This window comes from Oncorhynchus mykiss, chromosome 22 (assembly GCF_013265735.2).
Source record: "Oncorhynchus mykiss isolate Arlee chromosome 22, USDA_OmykA_1.1, whole genome shotgun sequence".
Lineage (NCBI taxonomy): Eukaryota > Metazoa > Chordata > Actinopteri > Salmoniformes > Salmonidae > Oncorhynchus > Oncorhynchus mykiss.
The window spans coordinates 27,640,707-27,665,820 of record NC_048586.1 but is presented as its reverse complement, the minus strand read 5'-3'; the positions used below and the strand labels follow the sequence as shown (position 1 = coordinate 27,665,820).

At 42.8% G+C, this 25,114-nt stretch overlaps 1 protein-coding gene and 1 pseudogene across 1 annotated transcript; both read left to right on the top strand.

Annotated features, from left to right (window-relative positions):
- The first annotated feature begins 3,206 nt into the window (after nt 1–3,206).
- Nucleotides 3,207–16,587, top strand: LOC110502081 (annotated as a pseudogene).
- Nucleotides 16,588–17,112: 525 nt separating this feature from the next.
- il17d (interleukin 17d) lies at nt 17,113–18,091 on the top strand. Its single transcript, NM_001124399.1, is given in 2 exon segments — nt 17,113–17,468; nt 17,556–18,091. Coding segments are annotated over 2 exon segments (621 nt in total). The 5' UTR covers nt 17,113–17,169; the 3' UTR covers nt 17,878–18,091.
- The last annotated feature ends 7,023 nt before the right edge of the window (nt 18,092–25,114 follow it).

Genomic DNA, 25,114 nt, shown 5'->3' with positions numbered 1-25,114 from the left:
CCAGAGCCTTGAGCTTAAAATACACTAGGTTAAAGTTAAACCAAAGATTTTTAGAACTAACCCAAGATAGACCAGAGCCTGTCGTTTTCAATGGGAGCAAATTAATCATAGTGGGCAGAACATGCAAGGAGACGGGCAGTGCATTGGTGCATTCTAGCATTTATTTGCATATTTCAGGCAATCCCTTCTCAAAATCAGGGAATGAGTCAAGAATATGGAGCGAGATACCTGCCAAAAGGTTGAATGTACGTATCGTTAGGGTTGTAAGAAAATCCATAAGTAAAATGTTAGGATAATAAGAAAAGCCATGTGTGAAACATGAAACGTAAACCTGAAATTTAATGTGAACCTACTAACACCATGTTACAATTATGGACTAACATTTTAGGCTTAAACAAATATTGTATTGCAATTCTGACATACAATAATACCTGTCAGAGTTTTGGCAGTTTTATCTAAACAACAAAGAAAACGTACACCAAACCGACTGTGAGGAGTGCTATGAGAACAAGCATAACCTCTCTTGGGTAGGGGGCAGTATTTTCACGTCCGGATGAAAAGCGTGCCCAAAGTAAACTGCCTGTTACTCAGGCCCAGAAGCTAGGATATGCATATAATTGGTAGATTTGGATAGAAAACACTCTAAAGTTTCTAAAACTGTATGTCTGTGAGTATAACAGAACTGATATGGCAGACGAAACCCCGAGGACAAACCATCCCCCCCAAAAAAATCAGCCTACCTCTGTTTTCAATTTTATTATAAGGCAGAATCCTCTCAGATTGCAGTTCCTAGGGCTTCCACTAGATGTCAGCAGTCTTTAGAAAGAGTTTCATGCTGGTTTTTGAAAAAATGAGCCAGAAATTGTAGTTTTTCTAGGTGGCTCCCATTTTGGCTGTAGTGTGCATGGAAGAGAGCACGTTCTTTGGTATTTTTCTCCGGTAAAGACAATAACGATTATCCGTCTTAAATTGTATAGTTTATTTATGTATTAGGGTACCTAAGGTTTGATTATAAACGTTGTTTGACTTGTTTGGAAAAGTTTATTAGTAACGTTTGGGTTTCATTTTGTATGCATTTTGATGGAGGGAAACTGGATGGATTATTGACTGAAGTGTGCCAGCTAAACTGAGTTTTTATGGATATAAAGAAGGACATTATCGAACAAAAGGACCATTTGTGATGTATCTGGGACCTTTTGGAGTGCCAACAGAAGAAGATCAAAAGTAAGGCATTTATTATATTGCTATTTCTGACTTTCTTTTCATGCTTTTGTATGCGGGGTGCTGTCCTCAGATAATCGCATGGTGTGCTTTCGCTGTAAAGCCTTTTTGAAATCTGACACAGCGGCTGGATTAACAAGAAGTTAAGCTTTATTTTGATGTATTACACTTGTGATTTTATGAAAGTTAAATATTTATAATTCTGTAGTTTTAATTTCACGCTCTGCAATTTGTACTTGTGTGCAATCTAAGTGTCACATGATCTGTCACATGGTCTCAGTGTATATATACAGTGCCTTGCGAAAGTATTCGGCCCCCTTGAACTTTGCGACCTTTTGCCACATTTCAGGCTTCAAACATAAAGATATAAAACTGTATTTTTTTGTGAAGAATCAACAACAAGTGGGACACAATCATGAAGTGGAACGACATTTATTGGATATTTCAAACTTTTTTAACAAATCAAAAACTGAAAAATTGGGCGTGCAAAATTATTCAGCCCCCTCAAGTTAATACTTTGTAGCGCCACCTTTTGCTGCGATTACAGCTGTAAGTCGCTTGGGGTATGTCTCTATCAGTTTTGCACATCGAGAGACTGACATTTTTTCCCATTCCTCCTTGCAAAACAGCTCGAGCTCAGTGAGGTTGGATGGAGAGCATTTGTGAACAGCAGTTTTCAGTTCTTTCCACAGATTCTCGATTGGATTCAGGTCTGGACTTTGACTTGGCCATTCTAACACCTGGATATGTTTATTTTTGAACCATTCCATTGTAGATTTTGCTTTATGTTTTGGATCATTGTCTTGTTGGAAGACAAATCTCCGTCCCAGTCTCAGGTCTTTTGCAGACTCCATCAGGTTTTCTTCCAGAATGGTCCTGTATTTGGCTCCATCCATCTTCCCATCAATTTTAACCATCTTCCCTGTCCCTGCTGAAGAAAAGCAGGCCCAAACCATGATGCTGCCACCACCATGTTTGACAGTGGGGATGTTGTGTTCAGCTGTGTTGCTTTTACGCCAAACATAACGTTTTGCATTGTTGCCAAAAAGTTCCATTTTGGTTTCATCTGACCAGAGCACCTTCTTCCACATGTTTGGTGTGTCTCCCAGGTGGCTTGTGGCAAACTTTAAACAACACTTTTTATGGATATCTTTAAGAAATGGCTTTCTTCTTGCCACTCTTCCATAAAGGCCAGATTTGTGCAATATACGACTGATTGTTGTCCTATGGACAGAGTCTCCCACCTCAGCTGTAGATCTCTGCAGTTCATCCAGAGTGATCATGGGCCTCTTGGCTGCATCTCTGATCAGTCTTCTCCTTGTATGAGCTGAAAGTTTAGAGGGACGGCCAGGTCTTGGTAGATTTGCAGTGGTCTGATACTCCTTCCATTTCAATATTATCGCTTGCACAGTGCTCCTTGGGATGTTTAAAGCTTGGGAAATCTTTTTGTATCCAAATCCGGCTTTAAACTTCTTCACAACAGTATTTCGGACCTGCCTGGTGTGTTCCTTGTTCTTCATGATGCTCTCTGCGCTTTTAACGGACCTCTGAGACTATCACAGTGCAGGTGCATTTATACGGAGACTTGATTACACACAGGTGGATTGTATTTATCATCATTAGTCATTTAGGTCAACATTGGATCATTCAGAGATCCTCACTGAACTTCTGGAGAGAGTTTGCTGCACTGAAAGTAAAGGGGCTGAATAATTTTGCACGCCCAATTTTTCAGTTTTTGATTTGTTAAAAAAGTTTGAAATATCCAATAAATGTCGTTCCACTTCATGATTGTGTCCCACTTGTTGTTGATTCTTCACAAAAAAATACAGTTTTATATCTTTATGTTTGAAGCCTGAAATATGGCAAAAGGTCGCAAAGTTCAAGGGGGCCGAATACTTTCGCAAGGCACTGTATATACCTGTTCTGAAAGGGTCCCAGAGTCTGCAACACCACAAAGCAAGAGGCACCACCAAGCAAGCGACACCATGAAGACCAAGGAGCTCAGGTCAGAAACAAAGTTGTGGAGAAGTACAGATCAGGGTTGGGTTATAAAAAAATATCAGAAACTTTGAACATCCCACAGAGCCCCATTAAATCCATTATTAAAACATTTTAAGAATATGGCACCACAACCAACCTGCCAAGAGAGGGCCGCCCACCAAAACTCACGGACCAGGCAAGGAGGGCATTAATCAGAGAGGCAACAAAGAGACCAAAGATAACCCTGAAGGAACTGCAAAGCTCCACAGTGGAGACTGGAGTATCTGTCCATAGGACCCCTTTAAGCCGTACACTCCACAGAGCTGTGCTTTACGGAAGAGTGGCCAGAAAAAAGCCATTCCTTAAAGATAAAAATAAGCAAACATGTTGGGTGTTTGCCAAAAGGCATGTGGGAGACTCCCCAAACATATGGAAGAAGGTACTCTGGTCAGATAAGACTAAAATTGAGCTTTTTGGCCATCAAGAAAAATGCTATGACTGGCGCAAACCCATCACCCCGAGAACAAGTTTTTCATCTGCAGGGACTGGGAAACTGGTCAGAATTTAAGGAATGATGGATGGCGCTAAATACAAGGAAATTCTTGAATGAAACCTGTTTCAGTCTTCCAAAAATGTAAGACTGAGACGGAGGTTCACCTTCGAGCAGGACAATGACCCTAAGCATACTGATAAAGCAACACTTGAGTGGTTTAAGGGGAAACATTTAAATGTCTTGGAATGGCCTAGTCAAAGTCCAGGCCTCAATCCAATTGAGAATCTGTGGCATGACTTAAAGATTGCTGTACACCAGCGGAACCCATCCAACTTGAAGGATCTGGAGCAGTTTTGCCTTGAAGAATGGGCAAAAATCCCAGTGGCTAGATGTGCCAAGCTTATAGAGACATAACTCAAGAGACTTGCAGCTGTAATTGCTGCCAAAGGTGTCTCTACAAAGTATTGACTTTGGGGGGAGTGAATAGTTTTCTGTTTTTTGTCTTATTTCTGGTTTGTTTCACAATCAAAAATATTTTAAATCTTCAAATCAGAAAAGGCATGTTGTGTAAATCAAATGATACAAACCCCCAACAAATCTATTTTAATTCCAGGTTGTAAGGCAACAAAATAGGAAAAATACCAAGGGGGGTGAATACTTTTGCAAGCCACTGTAGCTTCTGCGTGATGGGGTTGTCCAATCAAATGCCTATAACAAGCCTACATACAGAGGGGAATTCACTAATACAACAGTCAAAAGGCCTACCGTCTGTTCTCCCAAATACTGGAAAAAATGTGTTTCGTTAGGTTACATGATCACCACAGTAGCCCCACGCAGCTATAAAAATAAATGATGCAATTATGCCCATTAAATAACACACACAGCATGGCATATTTAGATAGCATAATAGGCCTAGCCTACATCATATTTACTTTCTATTTTGCAGCTCAGGTGGTTATTCTAGACAAGGCTCTTTATCATTCTCACACAAGTAATTTGCTGAAGGCCCAAGCCTAGGCTACGTCATCTACAGGTGTAATGTCGTTATTGAATGCAGTTCTAAAACAAGCTCTAGACTTTTATTTTGGATATGAAACTAACATCTGGGCTAGAGTTGCTTGATTGACTAGCTACGTTCGCTTTTTATAAAGTAGGTTTGAGATTTCATTTTGGTACTGTGATTCTAAGTACGGGATGCAATCAAATTGTTCACAGATGAATGAAAAGAAGGCACATAGAGCCATTGTCAATTTAGAAGATATAGGAGTATTTTATTGCATTTGAGAATGTTTTGAGATTTCAAGAACAAGGTTTGGCAGTGAGTGTAGACTTCTGAAGGTGAGAGCTCGAGTCATGGTATACTTGCTAGCAAGTGAGGTGATGAGGTTAAATGTTAGCTACGTGTTGAGACAGGGTTATATAGCAAACACCTGAACACATACAGCCATGATTTTAAATACGTTTTTAGAGACAATACCTTGTCTGTAAAAAGTAATCTGATTATTTAGTAATGAGTTGATGGGGGTTTATCTTCTTTTTTTAAAAACACACGCTATTGCATAAATGCATGTTCTAATTTGTAAATCAGTTAATGCTGTGACTTGCAGTCTAGGATGCAAATGGCCTCATCTATGGGCAGACCCATGACTGGAGCTGTACAGGTGTGAGCATCCGTATTCAGTTCCTCTGGTTTTCCTACTGCCCACTGGGCACACACTGGTTGAATCAACTTCATTTACACATCCTTTCTATGACGTTGAACTAACGTGGAATATATGTTGAATTGACGTCTGTCCTCAGTGGGTGGATTCTAATATCTCGTGAACAGACGCATGTAACACTGGTATCGTAGCGTCAGTCAACAGACTGTGGGATAAGACGACTAACGAGGAACTTTATTTCGGTGCAGCTAGGCATACAGCATGACTGCAGTCAGAACAGCAGGCTACTCTTCAGCCATGACCAGAGGGGAGTTTACCAGGGAGGGAGAGGGCTGTGTGTTGGCCACATTCACTAGTTTATTGGAGACCACAAGAATAGAATGTGATATCAAAACCTGTTTCTTATATTTTCAGGTTCTGCATTTGACCCACTGGGTCAGTCCAAAGGACCAGCTTCTCCAGGCCAGATAAGAAGGTGAAAATCCTGAAGAAGAAGGTGAATGACCTGATAGAGGAGAGCTGCCTGGCGCACAGCTGTGGAGTCCTACAGTTGGTCAGTGTACTGTACCCCTGCCTCTTACCTGTACAGAATGACTTAGAGACATCACAGACTCAGGAATGTGTAATGCTTTACCTCTAACATCGTTATTTCTACCATTGTTATTACAGTCCTTAGATCAGCGGTTCCCAAACGAGGGGTCGCGACCCCATTTGAGAATTTCCAAAATCCTTGTAAAAAAATAAAAATATTATAATATCATCTTGTCTCTCAAAATCATTTAAATGTGGTTAACCTTAATACAAATTAAAATCTAAAAGTAAAAACCAGAGAGCACACTTAGATCGGGGAAATGGTCGCACTTGACGGTTGGACTTGATTCATTCCCACAGTGAATGGCTAAGCCCAGTACGATATAAAACCACACGCTATTGCAGAGACTGATATGGTGAAAACAATGTGTGGAGAGGCAGAGGCACAGAAACTCAATACCTTTGTCAGAAAACACTGATGCTATAGCTAGCAATCAGGAGGAAACTCTTGACTGATGGACTCAAACTCCTCACCTTATGCCCTCTAAATGAACGTAAGCTGTGAGGGCCGAGACCCATTGACTTATGTTCACTACATGTCGGGGGATGCTATTCACGAGGACATATTGTTCTGTCTCAAGATTCTCGAGCATGAAACAGTACAAGGGGTGCGTGGCTATATTGACGAAAAACAGATTCCATGGGATCGAATGGTGGGCTTTTGCACAGATGGTGCTCCATCTATCACCGGACGGCGGGCAGGCCTCTGCACTCTAGTTATGAATGTGTCTCCCTCTGCCATGTGAACGCATTGTATGATACACCGACTGAGCTATAATAGATACACCGAGAGCAACGGGCGGCAGAAGAGCTGAGCGCAGATCTCGGACATATGCAGTACAGGTAAGTGCGGTTGTAAACTAAATCGGACACGCCTGTTCGCAAAACTATCAGATCATGACAATGTTCTATTTCATACCGAGGCTTGGTGGTTATCGGGGGGGGGGGGGGGGGGGGGGGAGTGTTGGAAAGATTTTTCGAATTGAGAGAGAAACTGTTGTCATTCGCCATGGATACAACTTTAAAAAAAAATTTAAACAGACTTACACTTTCTGTGCAATGAAAATAAAATGTGTCTCTGCCTATCTAACAGATATATTTGGAAAACTGAACGCAAGCATGCAGCAGAAATAAAAAACTATTCTACAGATGAGTGACCGAATCACTTACTGCATGTTATGCTTCTCAAGTCATCCACGTTAGATTTGTTTTCAGGATGACACCCATGCCAACCTGGTGTTTGAAGCCATCAAGAATGACAAGCTTCACCAGATGGAGAGAGAACGGTAACAGTCTTATTTATACATTATACAAAACATCACTGTTCATCTGTATGAAATGTTTCAGTCATTGTATTTGGCCATTGGAATCTGTTCTCTTGACTGCAGGAAAGCCCTGGCTGAGAAATTCATCATGACATCAGCCAAGCTCATCTCCCCAACATTCGCTGCTGGATTTGACTATTGTTTTTCCAAACCTCAACACTAGAGGGCAATACAGGGTAAATGTGGCCTGTCGTCCCCTTGGTACAGTAATGGCAATACTCTGTGTGGTTGTTTCTGTAGGTGTGTCAACATGGTGAAGAGTTTCCAGTAAAACGACCTAGAGATCACCAAAGCCATCACCTACCTGAGACCGAGGGACTTCAACCAGGTTGGTGTGTGTCACCGACTGTGAACAGTCTTCCCTTGTACCACATGAAGGAAATAGCATTTTTCCCCTTTTCACTCCATCCTGGCTGTATGTGTATACGCTGTATTTTCTGTCTATGTATCAGTTTCTCCCTTCGGCTGTTTCACCACAGCTTTTCTCCTCTTCACTCCCTCCATGTGTTTTTTTTTCCTTTTCTCCATGGCTCTTAAGCTCGAGGTATGTGTTACAAACAAATGAGTATATGTGTAATGCCCTTGTCAGATGTTGTGAGGTGTGTGTTTGTTTGTATGCTATATGAGTGTGTAAATGTTATAGTGATGCTAAGTGATTGGGTTCCTTCCACAGGCTGAGGAGACTCTGAAGACGTTTGAGAAGAAAGACAGCAGAGTGAAGAGTGCTCCAGCCACGAAGCTCTCCTTCCTCTACTTCCTGGTAAGACCCTCTCATTCTGATTATCAATATTATATAGTCATATTAGGGAAATACTCCTATGTTCAATCATCATTGGCGTACTTCCTTGAACTGTATGGCATATGTAGATCTCTTGGTGAGATTAGCTCTGACTCATCACAAGAAGGACTATGACCAGGCTGACCACTATACTGACCTGGCCATGACGGCCGACCGCTACAACCCAGCGGCGCTCATCAACAAGGACGATACAGTGTTTGTGAAGAAGGACTATGAGAAGGCTACAGAGTTCTAAAAGGAGGCTCTCCGGAACGACTTGTCCTGCACTGAGGCCCTACTGTATATAACCTGGGTAAATATAACAGTCAGGACTCCGCAAGATCATTGGGAGCTCAGGGATCTGTTTAATATGCTATTATTAATCTTGCGCAGTAGTCTTCCTTTTCCCACAGAATGTGCTTTTTCCTCAGGTCTGACCTATAAGCGTCTGGGGCATCTGGAGGAGTCTCTAGACTGTTTCCTGAAGCTCAAAGCCATCCTGAGGAACAGCGCTCATGTCATGTGTCAGCTTGCCGATCTGTATCCTCACAGAATACTGGGTCTTTGAGCATTGCCTAAAAACAATGTTATTTAAGGAGTGCTTGTCTACAACTTAGAGCGTTATTATAATATACAGTGCCTTGCGAAAGTATTCGGCCCCCTTGAACTTTGCGACCTTTTGCCACATTTCAGGCTTCAAACAAAGATATAAAACTGTATTTTTTTGTGAAGAATCAACAACAATTGGGACACAATCATGAAGTGGAACGACATTTATTGGATATTTCAAACTTTTTTAACAAATCAAAAACTGAAAAATTGGGCGTGCAAAATTATTCAGCCCCCTTAAGTTAATAATACTTTGTAGCGCCACCTTTTGCTGCGATTACAGCTGTAAGTCGCTTGGGGTATGTCTCTATCAGTTTTGCACATCGAGAGACTGAATTTTTTTCCCATTCCTCCTTGCAAAACAGCTCGAGCTCAGTGTGGTTGGATGGAGAGCATTTGTGAACAGCAGTTTTCAGTTCTTTCCACAGATTCTTGATTGGATTCAGGTCTGGACTTTGACTTGGCCATTCTAACACCTGGATAGGTTTATTTTTGAACCATTCCATTGTAGATTTTGCTTTATGTTTTGGATCATCTTCTTGTTGGAAGACAAATCTCCGTCCCAGTCTCAGGTCTTTTGCAGACTCCATCAGGTTTTCTTCCAGAATGGTCCTGTATTTGGCTCCATCCATCTTCCCATCAATTTTAACCATCTTCCCTGTCCCTGCTGAAGAAAAGCAGGCCCAAACCATGATGCTGCCACCACCATGTTTGACAGTGGGGATGGTGTGTTCAGCTGTGTTGCTTTTACGCCAAACATTACATTTTGCATTGTTGCCAAAAGTTCAATTTTGGTTTCATCTGACCAGAGCACCTTCTTCCACATGTTTGGTGTGTCTCCCAGGTGGCTTGTGGCAAACTTTAAACAACACTTTTTATGGACGTCTTTAAGAAATGGCTTTCTTCTTGCCAGTCTTCCATAAAGGCCAGATTTGTGCAATATACGACTGATTGTTGTCCTATTGACAGCGTCTCCCACCTCAGCTGTAGGTCTCTGCAGTTCATCCAGAGTGATCATGGGCCTCTTGGCTACATCTCTGATCAGTCTTCTCCTTGTATGAGCTGAAAGTTTAGAGGGATGGCCAGGTCTTGGTAGATTTGCAGTGGTCTGATACTCCTTCCATTTCAATATTATCGCTTGCACAGTGCTCCTTGGGATGTTTAAAGCTTGGGAAATCTTTTTGTATCCAAATCCGGCTTTAAACTTCTTCACAACAGTATCTCGGACCTGCCTGGTGTGTTCCTTGTTCTTCATGATGCTCTCTGCGCTTTTAACGGACCTCTGAGACTATCACAGTGCAGGTGCATTTATACGGAGACTTGATTACACACAGGTGGATTGTATTTATCATCATTAGTCATTTAGGTCAACATTGGATCATTCAGAGATCCTCACTGAACTTCTGGAGAGAGTTTGCTGCACTGAAAGTAAAGGGGCTGAATAATTTTGCACGCCCAATTTTTAAGTTTTTGATTTGTTAAAAAAGTTTGAAATATCCAATAAATGTCGTTCCACTTCATGATTGTGTCCCACTTGTTGTTGATTCTTCACAAAAAAATACAGTTTTATATCTTTATGTTTGAAGCCTGAAATGTGGCAAAAGGTCGCAAAGTTCAAGGGGGCTGAATACTTTCGCAAGGCACTGTATAGAAGGCTACATGTTTTGCGTATATGTGATCCTTGACTGCAGCTCAGCTTTGAGATGTTGGAGGACCCCCATCAGACCATAGAGTGGCTGCTGCAGCTGATCCGTGTGACACCCACAGACCCCCAGGTGATGGCCGAACTGGGAGAGCTCTACGACAGCGAGGGAGACAAGTTTAAGGCCTTCCAGTACTACTACGAGGTCAGTCTCTCTCAACGCAGTACTGGGACTTTCTATCATCAGATAATCATGATATACTTCTAAGTTTCAAAGCGTATCACAGTGTATCTGTATTATTTTGATTCACAAGTCTAAATTGTAGGAACTCCTGTAGTTGATTACAAAAATCAGTCGCATGAAGACTGGGTGAAATCTGAAATGTCTCCATGGTCTTTGTTCTTGTTCTATCCTTGAGGTATTCCCCCTCCAACATTGATGTTATTGAGTGGCTGGGGGCCTACTACATTGACACTCAGTTCTGTGAGAAGGCCGTCCAGTACTTTGAGAGAGCCACACTAATCCAGTGAGTCTGTAGTCCTCATCTCACCATAATATTGCTCTGTATGTGTCTTGAGTTTTTACATCATAATTTAACAAGTGATATGCTTTGTTTGTTGTGCTTCTATTCCGGCATATCTGCCCAATAGCCTGGTGACAAAAGTAATGTTGTATCATGCCCCTGCAGTAGTGATAACTTGTCATGTGGTTTCAGGCGAACTCAAGTGAAGTGGCAGTTTATGGTGACCAGCTGCTACAAGAGAAATGGTGAGTTTATCATCCACGTCAAAGTGAGTTATTATGTAAATAAAAACATTTTGTCAGAATGAATATCACCCTTACCAATAGAGAAATAATCCCATGTGCAATAACCTGAACACTGCTGCTCCTTGTTCCTTCATCCTCAGGAAACTTCCAGAAAGCCCCGGAGACTTACAAAGATATCCACCGGAAATTCCTGGAAACCGTTGAATGTAATCCACCCAATCCCTTCTTGTCCAATCAGCATTACTTCTCTAATGTAAAGGTTTATAAACAATGATGTATTGATGCTGATCTATGGGTGTGTGTTTTTCCCCATGTCCCCCTACAGGCCTGGGTTTTCTGGTGAGGCTGTGCACAGACATGGGTCTGAAAGAGGTCCAGGACTACGCCACCAAACTGAAGAGGGTGGAGAAGATGGAGATCAGAGATCAGGTACTCTACTTACTCACTACACTCTTGTCTAAGGCTACTGACAGTGACACAACACCATTTGAGGCCACTGGAGACTTTGGCTTCACTGCGTCTTTCCTACGTAAAACAGACAGAGAATACCGACATCTCACTGAATCAGAACCATCTGCTCCTAAATCGGCACTGAGATTTTCTTGGATCAGAACGGTCCTTCTAAGGAGCGAATCTCTCATTCCTGCTCTGTTGTTAACTGGCCCAGGCTTTGCTGACATGATCAACTCTAATGTCTGTGGCTGTTTTTGCTCTCTGCAAGTCTCTTTGTTTTCACTATAGAAACCAACAAACAGTTGGATAAATCAGAGTGTCTGTGTTGTTGTTTTGGTTGATGGTGGATTTGAACAGAGACATCTCTCACTCTCTCCATTCTAGCGGGTTAAGTCGCCAAGGGAGGGCAGTGCTAGAGGGGCCCGGAGAGAGGGCAGCGCCAGCAGTGGTGATTGACCCGGCTACAACAGGACCCTGAACACCTCCATATGTCGACACACATTTCCAACTCTGTTTAGTTATATTTGGATTGTAATCACTCACAAAAATTCATTTAACAAATTATCTATTTTCTCTTCACTGCTGTCTTGAAATTGGGCACCCCGAAACCTGTCCGCACCCCGCCTAAGAAGGCATTGGTCCGAATAGACGTTAGATAGTAATAGAAAAAGAGCTGTTTCAGACTTTCAGTATGACATGATGTTTATCTGTCTAATCCCACTGTTGCTAATCCTAACCCAATACATTTCCATTACATCTCTGACCTCTGACCCGGAGTTTCTCTTCTGATAGTAACCCTTTCCTACCTATTCAATGAACCTTTTCTAAATCGCTCTTTGCCCCACTGTTGTACCTGGGTGTGTTTCGACAAGGGGTACTTCTGACCCGGTCCGCACCCCACCTATGAAGGCCATCGGTACAAAACTTCTCTGTGTAGATACAGTATGTGCCCCTTTCCAATACTTTTAATCCAGCTGTTACTTTTCTGTACTAACTAGAACAAGTTAAAACAACATTGTTATTCTGGCGTGACCATGGGAAAACAATTATTACTACGAACCCGTCATTGTCATTGGCACATAAAGGGTCGAAGGCTTTTGATTTGACTACATACTACTTGCCCAAAGAATCTCTGAAATTTGTCCATGACCAGACTAGTTATTGTGGTTTCCTACACTAGATATGCTCTGCCATTTTATGTTATAATAGTAATGGCTTAGTTCTACAGTAGGCAGTATACGTGCTGATGTTTTCAGTGTTGAAGCAATAATTATCATGCCATGTTCTTCAAAAAACACAGCTAATCCTCCATCAGCACTCGGTAGTGAAGTGGAATTGTACAACTGTTTACACAAGCTTAGTCTTTCAGTCATTTACTCCTCTTTTTTATTCTCTCATGGCCCTTCAGAGATGGATAACAAAGCAGATGAGCAGGACACTGGTACACTTTGTGTGTGTGTGGCAGATTGGTCTGGCATTTGGTGTTTTATTAGGATCCTCATTAGATTTACACGAACAGTGTGCTAACCCTTCACACAAAGACACACCACACGATTTACTCTCCAACTGTCATTTTAAATTCCCTTTGCGCTCGCTTCATGCTGCTCTAGCTTGATCCTTTAAACTATCCTTGTTCTTCCCTGTCACTCTTCTGTCTTCCTTTTCTCTTTCCACGTCTGTCTTCTGGATCTGTTCTCTCTTTCATCCCAGGCCTAAACACAGTCCTCTGCTGTGTTGGGATTAGTTACTTTAAAATAGTTAGTAGTCATTACATTTAACACACACTACAATATTAGTGTGTGTGGAAAGTAAGGCGTTATTTATTTGTGTTACTTTTATGAAAAATATCTGTTTGTTTGACAGCTGGAGGGAGCATGGCAAGCTGCGCGCTCTACCAAACAGGCTACTTACTAACTCAGGTTTGATCAACAATGTCTCATCTGTGGCACTGCTTTCCTATGATAGTCTACAAGTTCTGCGCTATCTCATGGGCTACTTAATTAGCCATATATACTCTAAGCCAAACATCTGTACAGATTTCCTATCTTTTCATTCAAAATCTCTCTCGAGCTGCCAGTACTGGTTATAGACCACACGTACACGGACTCAGAGATGTATAGAGGGCACACTTGCCACTAGATGGGGGAAGCCCTCTGTGGGCTTTGCTATCACAGTAGCGATCAATGGTAAAGATCAGAGATGCACCCTCCTATACATTTCTATGGACAGCAGCTGTCATGACATTTCTCCAAACACCCTAATTTCTCCGCTCCCTCGAGCTAAATGAGGAAACAAGTGGAGATCGGATCATGGAAACACGCCCGGTAGAGATATGATTCTGAAAGTTACGCACGCGTTGTTTGACAAAGTAATTGTAATAATGCTACCCAATTTGAAAAAGGCACGCATTACTTTACTCCATTTCTAATGAAAGTAATGACTACATAATTTTTTGTTGTTGTTTGTCAAATACACTAAGCCAGGTGACAGTGTTAAGGTATAAAGTAACTGTTTAGGTAAAAGTGAAGGAATGAAAGTTTTCCAGTATGTTAGAAAAAGAAACACCAACATTTTAATTCTCAAATTCAATGACTGAACTACAGTCTAGCTCCACATTCCCAATTCACAGCGTCCCAGAAGTCTTCTAGCAGGCTGCTGTTAGCTATGTATGCCAGGAATGACTCCCTCCTGTAACTCGCCACCTCAAGAGAATGTTTGCACTGATCACATTGCAAAGAGAGCTGAAAATGCTCTCCGATATGAGAGAACCTCCCTTCTTGCATACACCCCTAAGAGTTTCCCCTCTTTTGACCCTCTTGACTACTAACTCTGAATACACAGTGCTTGTACACGCACATTTTGGAGTGGTCGTTATTAAAAACTGGGGTTGTTATTACGGTTATTTTACTTCAGCAAAGTCATCTACTTATAACTACTCTGTAACTGAGGATCTAGTATGATTTAAAAGCACTTCTCAGACACTTCCAAATCAATGGTTCCCTTTAATCTAAATGTGTAAGCTGATCCTCTTCTTGCGCAGGGAGGTCTGATCGCACCAACAGTTGACAGCTGACCCTTTGACAGGGAAATACATAGCTAGACACTCAAGGTATGTGCAGTACATTTTTTTTCTCCGTTTTGAGGCCGAAAAAGGGGCCGCTTTTCCACTGAATCTCACTGCATTTTTTTTTGTGAGTGAGGCCTTTGAAAGGCTGTGATTTGAGGATTGTGAGGGCCAACGGAATATTGGGCCTCCTCCTCTTCCTGTTTTTGTGGTTGGAGTTGTTTCCATGACTACCTGGTTGCCAGATGTGAGTGTCTCTTGCCTGTCCCCCACTTTTCTGGACCGCCATACGGACCCATCATCTGAGCCTAGAGCTGCCACACATTCCCTCTCCCTCCTTTCTCTCAAACACACACAGAGGACAGAGAAGCATGTGGTATTAAACAGCCTCTCATTGTTTATCCCTCTCTAACAGAGTGTAACAATCATTGCTAAATGTGATCCATGCAGTTACAGGGTATTGAAGGGGCCAGTTCCAACAGTAGGCAAGCAGGTTCATCCTGTGCCTGTGTTTTCTCAGACAGTGGGCACCGCAGCCATGGCACCAGAGCCAAGGCTGAGAGCCCAGATGAAGGCACTGGCTGGCACCAATGAACCCTACGAGGCCAGCAGCCAGTGAGACAAAAATGAGACACACACACTGCCCCCCACTTTCAACAGTGAAGACTTGCAGTGTAGGTTTTTTGTCTTCCATTGTACAGATCTACCGCAGTCTTTCAATGGTGTTCCAACTATTTCCTCTTTGCCATCATTTTCACGTCAGGCCCCTGATCCATCTTAACACCTTGTGGACAGAAGCATGACAGAGGCCCAGACTAAACAGACAGACTTATATAGAGAGAAGCAGTATGCCATCCATCTGTCTATAGGCAGTGGACCATAGACCACACACTCTACCTCTCTGTCAGCACTAACACAGCTGTCACCTTCATGAAGTAACTTACCCTCTCTTTCCAAACATTTATTTTCAGGGGATTGGTCTTGTGTTCCCCTTACAATATTTTTAGTCTGTGCTGCTACGATAGTTTATACATTTCACTTACAGTCGAGTTCTAACGTGGGTGTCACTGTGGACACCCCACAGTATCTGCAGGGAGTGTGGTACACAGTTGCCACATATGGCGAGTGATCATGTGTGCAATATGATGATCAATAGTAACCGAATGTGTTTGTGTCTGTGTAGATGCCTCCTATGTGGATCCACCAAAGACTGCATCCAAGAAGCACATAGAGGATGACGACTTTGCTGATGAAGAGTTGGGAGACGACCTACTACCAGAGTAGCCAGTTCCAAGTTCCCCTGATTCCCTCCTTGACAGTAAGGGCGTTTTCACATATGAAATTTGGTACACTGGTTCAGTTTCCTGGAGCATTAGTGAGAATTCTACAGAACATGTTTTGCTTCACTAGACCTGAAAATAACAGTTTCAGGGTGCGATTAGCAAGCCGCACATTCTACATGATGTTAGTGAGCTAGCTAGGTAGCTTGTTTACAATGGGCAAAAAAGTTCCATGCTGACTCATTACAATACCTGGTACTCTGGTCCTGGATCTTGGACCCGCTACTATAGCATGGATCCGGATCATATATGTGAACAACAAGTTCAAAGAATCTATACATCGCATTCCACCAGAGTGGTGCAAACTGAGATGATTATTTTCCCATATGCTAGCCTTGATACATTTTATCACCTGGAAACTTTCTGGGAGAATCCATTGTTATTAACTCTATGGTAACCTCAGGACAGTAATACAGTTTTAACCCAGTTTAGAGGCTCTTCATTTAAATGTATACTTTATAAAATATGTTTATATTGCAAATAACTATTTTTCTAATCCGAAAGTCTTCCCTGGCTTTTTGTGTTCTGACTGAGGCAAAGAAGTGCATATATGCATCTGATTTGTCTATTTTCAGATCATTTAAAAAAAATGTCACCATACATTTGTGCTCTTGTTAATTTTGGATGCATGGATTTGGGTGTTAAAAAGATGAATTATAAACCAGGTTGTTCGAGCCCTGAATGCTGATTTTCTGAAAGCTGTGGTATATCAGACTGTATACCACGGATTTGACAAAAAAAAACATATTTTTACTATTCTAATTATGTTGGGAACCAGTTTATAATTGCAATAAGGCACCTCTGGGATCTATGGCCAATATACCACAGTTAAGGGCTGTATCCAGGCATTCCGCATTATACAACACAACTCCACCTTTAAAATATTGCATTGTAGATACGGAAAGTTGAAAGTATGAACCTTGCCGAGCGCAGGTGGATGAATTCTTGTCATAATCAACCGAACATTTCCAATTCCATTCTATCCCGAAAATATTTCAGAGAGGGAAATAGCTGGATGAGTACCTGCAGTTCGGCAACCATTCGAGTGACTCAGAGCGCAGTGCAATGTTTCCATCTGCGCAACAAGAATTACATGGGAGGACCCGAAAACAGACGGAAGTTTTCGCAGACGTCAAAAACTATATAAGGGGTTCTAAACCAATGCTGTATAGCCCGAAAATTAAAAAAATTCTCTCTTTGCAGTAAAAGTTTACAATTTCGTGTCCAACAGAAGTGCGCAACGATGTTTGGTCGAGTATCTTTCGTGTGTTTGCTTCTGGTGCTGTTATGCGATGTGGCATCGGTAGCCAAGGTGTCCAAGAAGTCCACCCGGGGCCGAAAGTGTTTGGACTTACCGGAAGAAATCCTCGAGCAGATGTTTGGGCGGCTTTCGGTGGGCGTCCTGAGTGCGTTCCACCACACTCTGCAGCTTGCACCATTGGAGCGGAAGAATCTCACCTGCCCATCAGGCGGACGCCCTGTCCCCGACAGGAAGTCTCGGATTCCCGTCAACCTTCTCAGCCTGTCTCCCTGGGCATACAGGTAGGAAGGAATACCTGGGTCTAAATGTCGTGGGCCACAGTAATTATGAATGGGTCAATATAATTATATATGGTTCCCCTTCAACAGGATCTCCCACGACCCCGCCAGGTATCCCAGGTTCATACCCGAGGCATATTGCTTGTGTAAAGGCTGTCTGATAGGACCGTTTGGTCAGGAGAGCGACCAGTACCGCAGCACCCCCGTGTACATGCCCTCCGTCATCCTGCGACGCACAGGTTCCTGCGTTGGGGGGCGCCACTCATACACAGAGAGCTACGTATCTGTGGCCGTGGGGTGCACCTGTGTTCCCCTGCTGGAGAAGGATAGGGATGCGCAGAGCAGCAACCAGAGCCTGGAGAGAGAACAGACAAAAGCTGACGAGCTCAGCTCCAACGACAAGAACATATAAAACATCCATGGAAAGCTGTATGAAAATGTATGGTTGGCTGTACAACACAACACCGTGTACCTAGCAGCAGCAGCTTTTGAACAGTAGTATAACTCTCGACACACACTGCCACCTGCTGGTGAATGGAATTATATTTCATGATCATCTAAGCATGTTTCCAGGCTCTCATAAGTTTGTATTTTCTGTGTGTGTATATTAAATATTATTTACACTGAGGTCAAGCATACATGAATACCATTATTCACTTCAGAATTCTGTCATAAGGGACAAGAAATCATTAAAAACCATCCCCCGAGTCTTTGTTATCATGGTCCCCAAAATGAAACGTTGGAAGTCTGACAGGCAATGGACATTGCCCAACATGTTGGCCTTCCTTGCGACAGACATCAGTCCGTTCTGTGGGATGGATGAATGTCACATCACCAGACAGTAAGGACACTTCTAAACAAAGGGTTGCAGTATCAGCCAGCTTGTGGTTAGGGAGGAAGCTGCATATATTCAGACCCATAAGTGTGTCTGAACCATAATGGTTCCTGATGAGGGAGAGCGGTGGAGCAGGAGGGATTAGATCAAAAAGCTGCAGAGAACCATTAATATGTAGGAATACAATGTGTAATGTTTCAGGTGTGGAGAAGGACACAAGCCAAAGTGCACAGCTATGTGAGGTTCACCAGTGCAGAGCAGCACCTTGCCCTTGGCCAGGTACTTGACAGTCTAGGCGACCTTGGTGAGGCTCGTTCTATAATCCGGAATGCCTTACCAGTAGGGTTGGCGATATTACGATAGTATCGTCTATCGACGATGATTGACAGCCATTGTCGATGGTGACGACATAGTGATGTGATAGATGATGGTTTAGCCTATTTGATCTTTACTGGCGCAGCACAGTAAAAAACAGAGTCAGCAGTGCACAGCAGGGCAGCACTCGAGTAATTTTCCTATTCCCGATAGCTTATTTCAATATGTTATATACAGAACGCAAGAGAAGAATGTAGTCGAGAGCGGATGCATGGGCCTCATAGCCTAAACCTATTCCTAACTATATTGTGTCTAGTGGTTATAAAAAAAACAAGCTATATTCCCTTCTCTCGCCATTTGATAGGCTTTGTATGACTTTGGGCTATCCACGTTCATCGTTTTATGCATGGTTTTCTCCTGATAAAACAATGAATAAAGAATCCCTCTCAAACATTGTTTGAATAGCCTAAAAACATAAGGTAGCCAGGGAACTAATAATAAGCTAGAACAAATGACATTAATAGCCTATAGAAACATTGAATGACAACTTTAATAAAGTTTTAGCTTATTAGGAAATAAATGTTCCGTGCGGGGCGGAAAAACCTTGACCCTCCATGCGAGGTTTAAAACTAAATGACCAATAACCTATCCTCCTACTAGGCCTATCGTAAAAGCTTTAAGACAAGTTAAAATTATCAACAATATCAATCAATCAAATGTATTTATAAAGCCCCTTTTACATCAGCAGATGTCACAAAGTGCTATACAGAAACCCAGCCTAAAACCCCAAACCACAAGCAATGAAGCACGGTGGCTAGGAAAAACTCTCTACAAAAGCAGGAACCTAGGAAGAAGCCTAGAGAGGAACCAGGCTCTGAGGGGCGACCAGTCCTCTTCTGGCTATGCCAGGTAGAGATTATAAGAGTACATGCATTAAGGCCAGATTGTTCTTCAAGATGTTCAAACGTTCATAGATGACCAGCAGGGTTGTAGAGGGTGCAACAGGTCAGTAACTCAGGAGTAAATGTCAGTTGGCTTTTCATAGCCTAGCATTCAGAGGTTGAGACAGCAAGTGTGATAGAGAGAGAGAGAGAGAGAGAGCGAGCGAGGGTCGAAAACAGCAGGTCCGGGACAAGGTAGCACGTCCGGTGAACAGGTCAGGGTTCCATAGCCGCAGGCAGAACATTTGAAACTGGAGCAGCAGCACAACCAGGTGGACAGGGGACAGCAAGGAGTCATCAGGCCAGGTAGTCCTGAGGCATGGTCCTAGGGCTCAGGTCCTCTGGGGGAGGGGGGTAGAGAGGAAGAGAGAGAGAATTAGAGGGAACATTCTTAAATTCACACAGGACAACAGATAACACAGGAGAAATACACCAGATATAACAGACTGACCTATTTTGCCAAAGCACAGCCCCAACAACACTAGAGGGATATCAACAGACCATCAACTTACTACCCTGAGACAAGGCTGAGAATAGCCCACAAAAGATCCCCTCCACCACACAAGATCCCCTCCACCAAGGGGGCACAAAACCAGACAGGAAGATCACGTCTGACTCAACCCACTCAAGTGACGCACCCCTCCTATTTTATTTATTTCACCTTTATTTAACCAGGTAGGCCAGTTGAGAACAAGTTCTCATTTACATTTGCTACCTGGCCAAGATAAAGCAAAACAGTGTGGACTGGGGACAGCAAGGAATGCAAGGAGTCATCATGTCAGGTAGTCCTGAAGCATGGTCCTAGGGCTCAGGTCCTCTGAGAGAGAGAAAGAAAGAGAGAAAGAGAGAATCAGAGAGAGCACACTTAAATTCACACAGGACACCGAATAGGACAGGAGAAGTACTCCAGATATAACAAACTGACCCTAGCCCCCCGACACATAAACTACTGCAGCATAAATACTGAAGGCTGAGACAGGAGGGGACAGGAGGGGTCAGGAGACACTGTGGCCCCATCCGAGGACACCCAGGGCCAAACAGGAAGGATATAACCCCACCCACTTTGCTAAAGCCCCCACACCATTAGAAGGATATCTTCAACCACCAACTTACCATCCTGAGACAAGGCTGAGTATAGCCCACAAAGATTTCCGCCACGGCACAACCCAAGGGGGGGGGGGGGGGGGGGGGCACCAACCCAGACAAGACGATCACATCAGTGACTCAACCCACTCAGGTGAAGCACCCCTCCCAGGGACGGTATGAGAGAGCCCCAGTAAGCCAGTGACTCAGCCCCTGTAATAGGGTTAGAGGCAGAGAATCCCAGTGGAAAGAGGGGAACCGGCCAGGCGGAGATAGCAAGGGCGGTCCGTTGCTCCAGAGCCTTTCCATTCACCTTCCCACTCCTGGGCCAGACTACACTCAATCACATGACCCACTGAAGAGATGAGTCTTCAGTAAAGACTTAAAGGTTGAGACCGAGTTTGCGTCTCTGACATGGGTAGGCAGACCGTTCCATAAAAATGGAGCACTATAGGAGAAAGCCCTGCCTCCAGCTGTTTGCTTAGAACTTCTAGGGACAATTCCAGGAGGCCTGCGTCTTGTGACCGTAGCGTACGTGTAGGTATGTACGGCAGGACCAAATCAGAGAGATAGGTAGGAGCAAGCCCATGTAATGCTTTATAGGTTAGCAGTAAAACCTTGAAATCAGCCCTTGCTTTGACAGGAAGCCAGTGTAGGGAGGCTAGCACTGGAGTAATATGATCAAATTTCTTGGTTCTAGTCAGGATTCTAGCAGCCGTATTTAGCACTAACTGAAGTTTATTTAGTGCTTTATCCGGGTAGCCGGAAAGTAGAGCATTGCAGTAGTCTAACCTAGAAGTGACAAAAGCATGGATTTATTTTTCTGCATCATTTTTGGACAGAAAGTATCTGATTTTTGCAATGTTACGTAGATGGAAAAAAGCTGTCCTTGAAATGGTCTTGATATGTTCTTCAAAAGAGAGATCAGGGTCCAGAGTAACGCCGAGGTCCTTCACAGTTTTATTTGAGACGACTGTACAACCATTAAGATTAATTGTCAGATTCAACAGAAGATCTCTTTGTTTCTTGGGACCTAGAACAAGCATCTCTGTTTTGTCCGAGTTTAAAAGTAGAAAGTTTGCAGCCATCCACTTCCTTATGTCTGAAACACATGCTTCTAGAGAGGGCAATTTTGGGGCTTCACCATGTTTCATTGAAATGTACAGCTGTGTGTCATCCGCATAGCAGTGAAAGTTAACATTATGTTTTCGAATGACATCCCCAAGAGGTAAAATATATAGTCAAAACAATAGTGGTCCTAAAACGAAACCTTGAGGAACACCGAAATTTACAGTTTATTTGTCAGAGGACAAACCATTCACAGAGACAAACTGATATCTTTCCGACAGATAAGATCTAAACCAGGCCAGAACTTGTCCGTGTAGACCAATTTGGGTTTCCAATCTCTCCAAAAGAATGTGGTGATCGATGGTATCAAAAGCAGCACTAAGATCTAGGAGCACGAGGACAGATGCAGAGCCTCGGTCTGATGCCATTAAAAGGTCATTTACCACCTTCACAAGTGCAGTCTCAGTGCTATGATGGGGTCTAAAACCAGACTAAAGCATTTCGTATACATTGTTTGTCTTCAGGAAGGCAGTGAGTTGCTGCGCAACAGCCTTTTCTAAAATTTTTGAGAGGAATGGAAGATTCGATATAGGCCGATAGTTTTTTATATTTTCTGGGTCAAGGTTTGGCTTTTTCAAGAGAGGCTTTATTACTGCCACTTTTAGTGAGTTTGGTACACATCCGGTGGATAGAGAGCCGTTTATTATGTTCAACATAGGAGGGCCAAGGACAGGAAGCAGCTCTTTCAGTAGTTTAGTTGGAATAGGGTCCAGTATGCAGCTTGAAGGTTTAGAGGCCATGATTATTTTCATCATTGTGTCAAGAGATATAGTACTAAAACACTTGAGCGTCTCTCTTGATCCTAGGTCCTGGCAGAGTTGTGCAGACTCAGGACAACTGAGCTTTGAAGGAATACGCAGATTTAAAGAGGAGTCCGTAATTTGCTCTCTAATAATCTTGATCTTTTCCTCAAAGAAGTTCATGAATTTATCACTGCTAAAGTGAAAGCCATCCTCTCTTGGGGAATGCTGCTTTTTAGTTAGCTTTGCGACAGTATCAAAAAGGAATTTCGGATTGTTCTTATTTTCCTCAATTAAGTTAGAAAAATAGGATGATCGAGCAGCAGTAAGGGCTCTTCGGTACTGCACGGTACTGTCTTTCCAAGCTAGTCGGAAGACTTCCAGTTTGGTGTGGCGCCATTTCCTTTCCAATTTTCTGGGAGCTTGCTTCAGTGCTCAGGTATTTTCTGTGTACCAGGGAGCTAGTTTCTTATGAGAAATGTTTTTAGTTTTTAGGGGGGCAACTGCATCTAGGATATTGCGCAAGGTTAAATTGAGTTCCTCAGTTAGGTGGTTAACTGATTTTTGACATACAGTCAATGACACAGAAAAATCTATGTACAGTGTGTGCAAATGTAGAAAGAGTAGGGAGTTAAGGCAATAAATAGGCCATAGAGGCAAAATATTGACAATTTAGCATTAACACTGGAGTGGTAGATGTACAGATGATGATGTGCAAGTGAAGATACTGGGTTGCAAAAGAGCAAGAGGATAAATAACAATATGGGGAGGAGGTAGTTGGGTGTGCTATTTACAGATTGGCTTTGTACAGGTACAGTGATCGGTAAGGTGCTCTGACAGCTGATGCTTAAAGTTACAGAGGGAGATATAAGACTCCAGCTTCAGTGATTTTTGCAATTCGTTCCAGTCAATGGCAGCAGAGAACCGGGGCTTTACCTAGCAAAGACTTATAGATGACCTGGGGCCAGTGGATTTGGCGACGAATATGTAGTGAGGGCCAACCAACGAGAGCATACAGGTAGCAGTGGTGGGTGGTATATGGGGTTTTGGTGACAAAACGGGTGGCAGTGTGATAGACTACATCCAGTTTGCTGAGTAGAGTGTTGGAGGCTATTTTGTAAATGACATCGCCGTAGTCAAGGATCGGTAGGACAGTCAGTTTTACAAGGGTATGTTTGGCAGCATGAGTAAAGGAGGCTTTGTTGCGAAATAGGAAGCCAATTCTAGATTTAATTTTGGATTGGAGTTGTTTAATGTGAGTCTGGAAGGAGATTTTACAGTCTAACCAGACACCTAGGTATTTGTAGTTGTCCACATATTCTAAGTCAGAGCCGTCCAGAGTAGTAATGCTAGTCGAGCGGGCAGGTGCCAGCAACAATTGGTTGAAGAGCATGCATTTAGTTTTACTTGCATTTATAAGCAGTTGGAGGCCACGAGAGGGGAGTTGTATGGCATTGAAGCTCGTTTGGAGGTTTGTTAACACGGTGTCCAAAGAAAGGCAAGATGTATGCAGAATCGTGTTGTCTGCGTAGAGCTGGATCAGAGAATCACCAGCAGTAAGAGCGACATCATTAATATAAACAGAGAAAAGAGTCGGCCCGAGAATTGAACCCTGTGGCACCCCCATAGAGACTGCCAGAGGTCCGGACAACAGTCCCTCTGATTTGACACACTGAACTCTGCCTGAGAAGTAGTTGGCGAACCAGGCTAGGCAGTCATTTGAGAAACCAAGGCTATTGAGTCTGCCGATAAGAACGCGGTGATTGACAGAGTCGAAAGCCTTGGCCAGGTCGATGAAGACCAGGGTCCAGAGTAACGCAGAGGTTCTTCACAGTTTTATTTGAGACGACTGTACCATCAAGATTAATTGTCAGATCCAACAGCAGATCACTTTGTTTCTTGGAACCTAGAACTAGCATCTCTGTTTTGTCCGAGTTTAAAAGTAAAACATTTGCCACCATCCACTTCCTTATGTCTGAAACACAGGCTTCTAGTACAGGCAATTTTAAGGATTCACCATGTTTAATCAAAATGTACAGCTGTGTGTCATCCACATAGCGGTGAAAGTTCTGTTTCCGAATGACGTCACCAAGACGAAATAATACTTATTTTCCACCATAATTTCATTAAGTCATTAAAAATCCTACAATGTGTTTTTCTGGCTTTTTTTTCTCATTTTGTCTTTCATAGTTGAAGTGTACCTATGATGAAAATTACAGGCCTCTCTCACCTTTTTAAGTGGGAGAACTTGCACAATTGGTGGCTGACTAAATACTTTTTTGCCCCACTGTAAGTTCAAAGATGAAAAAGCCTTGAAGGAGGATAGATGACTAGAAACGATTCGGTTGACCGTTTTATGTGTGGATTAATTGTCGGAGCAGAGGACCTTGTGCATTTCAGGTAAAATAACAACTCAATGTTTATATCCCAGGACAAATTAGCTAGCAACAGCAAGCTAGCTAAATTGCCATACATGTTTAATGCTTTTCGACCTATCCCCAAATTAATGTAATTGGTTCAGAGTTTGTTTTGATATTTTAACCTACGTGTCGTGATCGTGTTTGGTGTAGGGGGACAAAATAAATGTATGCACGATGGCGCAGCCGG